Consider the following 5,847-nt stretch of genomic DNA (forward strand, 5'->3'; position numbering starts at 1 on the left):
TTTTTTTTTTTTTAGTATACATATATAAAAATATATTATATATATGTATGTATATGTGACCAGTCCTGGTTACTCCCAACTCCCCCACTCCCCTTCTCTTTGGACCATGAAAAGCCCCCGAGTAGTGACTTCTGGAGCTGGGTAACTTACAAAGTGAAACAACCTTTACATGGAGAAGTAATTTGCATGTGTGGTATAGAAAGGTGTTATTAAGTATTACAGATTTACTTTAAGCCATTTAACTTATGCTCCAAAGTAACTGTAATTTGATGTTGGTAGGATAGCAGATTATGATGAATAGCTTTAATTGTATGTTATAAAGTCATATGTTCACATGCTTAAATCTGGATTAACAGAATTTAAGCAATTCTTGAAATGTATGAATGTCTCCTTAATATACTGATTACAAAGCAAAAAAAAAGATAAAAATTTGAAGTAGTTTCTGCTAAATGTATATTGTTTTTATACCATCATAAGTACAAATGGTTGAATCATCATAGGTTGGAGACTGTGTTATTATTTTTAATTTAAATTTTCTGTGAAAAAATGAAATATCTTAACATTTTTAGTACTATTTAAATATAAAATAATAGATTGCTTTACCTCTTTACTGCTGTTTTTACTCTTGATTGGAAGCAGAGTTTTTCAGAGCAGATGAAGTCATTTCCACGATAGTATTAATAGATAAGCCATTGAGAACACCTTTACGATTTACTCTCACTTTCTGAAGAGCATCTATAATATGGTCCCTATGCAGAAGGAAAACACATGTGAATATTTGTCCTTTCCAAAGAGATACATTCTGAATATGGCTAAGTTACTGAATTGAACTATATTCTTTACAAAAAGCTTGAAACCAGTTAAAATAAAATGGCGGTGCTACCTGCTGACTTCTGGATGCAGTTCAGCCAATCTCTTCATGATCTTGGTAAAGCTACGCAGGTTCAGTGTATTTGGAGGTATAACCTGGACAGGTGTATCAAGCAGTAATCTAGCAGATCCAATCTGTTTACAGTTCTTCTTAACACCCTAAATATGCAAGGTTTTATTAAAAATTAGTAAATCAGGACTATTACACAGAGATAATCCTGCTTATTCAATTAAACTTTGAAATTACAGACTGTAAAATCAAAACTCCTGGAGAAGTTTACTTTGAGATAACTTATACCAAGTAAATTTACTAAGCTGTATTCAGGGCCATGTATTAAAAAAATAGGCCAAACTTGTTTTCTTACAGTAGTGATGAAGATAACCATGCAAGTAGACTATAAATTGTAGGAAACTATTGTAAATCCCATAGAAGTTGAACAAATGAATGGCTCAGAACTTAAAGCCCAGATAAAAAGGACAAGATACACAAAATATTAGGCCTGTCATATCACATTACATATTTGGCTTATTTACTATTGTCCTTTCTCCCCGATTAGATTTCAGCTTTAAAGAACTTTATTTTCTCTTGTTTTGCTAATGAGCAAAACTACTTACCTAGTGCCTAGAACATTATTCACAGGCAGGATGTAACTGTTCAGTAAATCAAAAAGTTGGGGGTATAATGGTTTAAGTGACAGTTTAAACCACAGAAAGCACGAACTCTCCAAGAAAAAGCCCAATTACTGGTAAGTAATTACAATGACAGTAGCTAATATATTTATTGGGTACATTCTTCATGATAGGCATTTCTCAAAGACATTTTTCTTTCACTTTTTAAAAAATTATTTTATTTAACTTTGTTGATTTATTCATTTATTTAGTTCAATTTGACCAGAGAGGGATAGAGTGAGAGAGTGAGAAAGAGAAGGCAAGCAAGCCAGCAGGTCTGGGACTTGAACCACATTTGGCCATGTGGGAGTCCAGAACCCTTAACCACCAAGCCACCTGCCAGCCCCACTCAAAGACATTTTCTGTATTAAGCTCATTTAAACTTGTCATCATTTGTGAGGTGTGAACTATTATCCTCATTTTAACATGAGGAAGCTCAGCTACAGTGGGATTAGGTAACTTGCCCAGAGTCACATGATGAGAAGGTGGCAGAACCAGCTTATAAATATTAGTTGTTCTTAATCACCATTATTCTGCTTTTCATTGTAGACAGTAAAAATCTTCTAAATGAATGAATAGAATGAATAAATGCTGAGTATCTAAGATGAAAAAAGGGATGAGGGACCAGCACATGGCATCATGGTTACATTGCTGGACTCCCATGTAATCAACCGTGGTTCGAGTTCCAGACCTGGCAGCTTAAACTCATGCCGGACACTTGTGCATGCATGCCCAAAATCCTAAGAGGAGAATGGAGAAGGCATTGTGGTGTGTCCATTACCCTGTCTCTCTGGTGAATACATGTGCCCTATAGCAAAAAAATTCTCTCTCTCTCTAAAAAAAGATAGTAATAGGAACTTCCCTATTCACATAGTCTAAGACAACATACTCCTACCCAGAGCCCACTGGGTACTATTTAGACTTCCCTCTGCCAACGCTATGGCTCATTGCCAGAGCTGACCAGACCACGATGTTGTTTTCTGAACTGATAAACACCAAATCACAGACAGGACCAATTAGATTTCCCATCTAAAGAATGTGTAATTAGAACATGGAGCAAATCAATTAGTCAAAGGGCCAATGCGACACTGAACTGAAAATATTGTAGAGTTAGAATTAAGGAAAACAAAGCCAAATGGAGGATGAAGGCAGTCGTAAGCAGAGAAAAGCACTGTGCAGAGAGCAGCAGAATGAGCATGCTGGCATGCGAAGGCCAGAAACTGTATGTACACACTGCCTGAGAGAAGAGGGAGGAGCTGTGGTTCCCAAAGCCCCAGCTCAGGTGCCACACAGCTTAGCTATACTTTAGTCCCTTCCTTCTACTGTGGCTTGAGGCCATATACCAAAGAAATCCATCCTACACAAAAAGTGTCACTGAGGTAAAAGAGTTTCAAGAAAGATCCCTTTTTGACCAGTGGTCAAAAAGGCCAAGTGGTCAAGAAGGCAGATGGGGAAATGACTGATGAAAAGGCCAGTAGTGACAATGGACAAACCATTTTAAGTACAATTTTTAAAAATTTCAGAATTTAAGTCAGATTATTAGGACAAAGGAGAGAGACAACCAAAGAAATTGAGACACACTGACTATTAATTACTTTACTGAGAAGTTTGGCAATAAAAACACAGGATAACTTCAAAGAAATGCCAAGTTGAGTGAAAATCCTGGTGGGATTGGGAAAGGCTATGTATGAGTGCAAGTGCAGAGAGATCTGAGTGTCAATGGAGTTGGTCATTGTACAAAAAAAACCAAAAAACAAAAAACAAACAACAAAAAAAGAGACAGCTCCAGGAATTTGGAAAGGACTGAAAAAGGACATACTTAGAAGACATCCCTCTTATAAAGGAGAACATTTAGATTAATTTATTAACAAATGTTTACTCTTCATCCACTAATTTAAAAAAATTGGTGCCCTTCTACAGATTCAAAGTAATCCCAATAAAAATCCAAGTAGGATAGAGAAGTTGAATTATAAGACTAATACAGAAAGTCAGAGACTAGAATAGCCCAAATAATTTTGAACTAGATTAAAGCTAGAGAGCTCATCCTACCTGATTTCACTACACTGTAGTATGGGTTATAAGACTGTCAAACAAATCAAAGGAACAGTTATGGTTTAAAAACGGACCCACACAAACATGGTCATTTGATTTTGACCAAGTTGCAAATGTAAGTCAACAGAAATGATAGTCTTTTAAAAAAATTGTTTTTATTTTTAATTTTTTTTGGTATAGGGTGCGTGTGCTCGCCAGAGAGAGACAGAGAGACAGAAAGCGAGAAATCACTCCCCAGGGGGGATGGCCATGCCACAATCCCTTCTCCTCCATTCTCCTCTTGGGATCTTGGGCATGCAGGCACACGTGCCCAGCGTGAGTTTAAGCCACTGGGTCTGGGACTCAAACCGTGGTCAGTCAACTACATGGGAGTTCAGCGACACAGCCATTACGCTAACTGCTGGTCCTGAAATGATAGTCTTTTCAACAAAGTATGCTAGAAGAATTCCACATGCAAAGATTACTTGCCCATATGTATTTGTCTAAAGTCATGAATACCAAAGAGTAAATTTTACTGTGTGTAAATTTAACAAAAGATGTGCATAGTGCCTGTGGCATACTGGGCACTTTGGCGAGCAGGGAGGAGATAAAAGTGAACAAGAAAAACATCATCACTTTCTACAGTGTTTATAACTTTCATGTGGCGAAGACAAGGGAATATGAAAACAAAAATGACTGCATTTTATGGTTTTAGCAATTATGAGGCAAGGTTAGATGTGAAAAAATAATGATAATGAAAGTGTAATTAGTCACATGTAGAGTTAAGTTGTACTGTCTGAGAATAAAGAGACAAAAAAAAAGACTGCAAAGAATTGAGAGACAACCTATAGTTAAAAAGGAGTTTTCCTTTAGCTAGGTCTGCAAAGACATACTTTCCCCTCAGAAGCATTTAGAGCTGTAAAAAGCAGATTAGGGTGAACCCAAGGTTAAGAACAATTTAGAGTAATGCTCTAATTCCCACTTCTAGGTTACCAATACGAGTTATTTACTAAAAGACCATTTAGGGATCTATCAAGAAAACTAACCTGTTCGAAAGGAAAAACCTCACCATCTTGCTCAGATTCCAGCTGTCTTGGCCTGGTTCTGGGCAATATAGAAATAGAGGAGTTTGAGTTGAATTCTTTGTTGGTGCTTTTCTCCAAATTATTCAAACTAACTTTATTCCCAGTTTTGGAGAAAAGTGGTGATGTATAGTCTCCTGGAGTTTTAACAAGCCGCACATTTACTGATTTTCCATTTATTTCTATCCCATTCATTTCCTTCACAGCCATCTTTGCATCACTATTTTTTTTAAAAGTAAGAGATGCGTATCTAAAATATACAAGCAGAAAAAACAAAATTTTTTTGTTAATGACTGTAAATGACTCAAACTTAATTTTGTAACTATTTGCTAAAATAAATATTTTAGAAGGACAACTGTTCTGAAGAATAAGAAGATTACTATACTTACCTTGGGGTTATGAAGAATCATTTAGAATAACTAAATAAAAAATAAACTAAAGATGGGAAATAAAAGATAGCATTTATGAATCATCTATCTTATATTTAAATTTAATGCAAAACAGGGAACCAGCAGTTAGTGTAATGGCTATGTCACTGGACTCCCACGTAGTCGACCGCGGTTCACGTCCCGGACCCAGTGGCTTAAAACTCATGCCGGGTGTGTGTGTGTGTGCCCAAGATCCCGAGAGGAGAATGGAGGAGAAGGGATTGCGGTGTGACCATCCCCTCTGGGGGGTGATTTCTCGCTTTCTGTCTCTATGTCTCTCTCTGTCTGTCTGGTGAGCGTACGCGCCCTATAGCAAAAACCTCTCCAAAAAAAAAAATTTAATGCAAAACACTTGCACAGCTGGTATGTAATACAGTTGTACAGACTGCTAGTCTAGGATAATTGGTTATTCATAGTAAAATCATTAAAAATCCCTATATACAAACTCTAGATGACTCAAAGCCTTGACTGTGAAAGGCAAAACTTAAAAACATTTAGCAGAATATGTAAGAGAATGTCTTTATGATCTTGTAGTGGGAAAATGTGTAGACCAAAACAAAACAAAAACTTGGAAAGTTTAATTAAAATTTTAGCTATGAATGGAAAAAGCTGGGGAAGAGCTATCCTGATAAAAGCACCAGATGTTGAGCATGTCAGGAGATACACTAAATCTAGAGAAACTGTTTTCAAATGAATGAAGTTTTTTTTTTTTTTTTTTTTTTTTTTTTTTTTTTTTTTTGGGGTTTTTTTTTGTGAGCACTTGCTCT

General features: G+C 36.3%; 1 protein-coding gene across 1 annotated transcript in view; it reads right to left on the minus strand.

Moving 5' to 3' along the window:
- The window catches only part of RBM44 (RNA binding motif protein 44), a 43,556-nt gene that overhangs the window by 9,138 nt on the left and 28,571 nt on the right, over nucleotides 1–5,847 (minus strand). The window contains exons 13-15 of the mRNA XM_006151951.1: nucleotides 4,617–4,902; nucleotides 884–1,029; nucleotides 604–749 (exon numbers count right to left, since the gene is read on the minus strand). Coding sequence (XP_006152013.1) covers nucleotides 620–749; nucleotides 884–1,029; nucleotides 4,617–4,902 — 562 coding nt within the window. The 3' untranslated portion in view covers nucleotides 604–619. The remainder of the gene's footprint in view (nucleotides 1–603; nucleotides 750–883; nucleotides 1,030–4,616; nucleotides 4,903–5,847) is intronic.

Source organism: Tupaia chinensis, unplaced genomic scaffold (assembly GCF_000334495.1).
Source record: "Tupaia chinensis unplaced genomic scaffold, TupChi_1.0 Scaffold000332_1, whole genome shotgun sequence".
Lineage (NCBI taxonomy): Eukaryota > Metazoa > Chordata > Mammalia > Scandentia > Tupaiidae > Tupaia > Tupaia belangeri.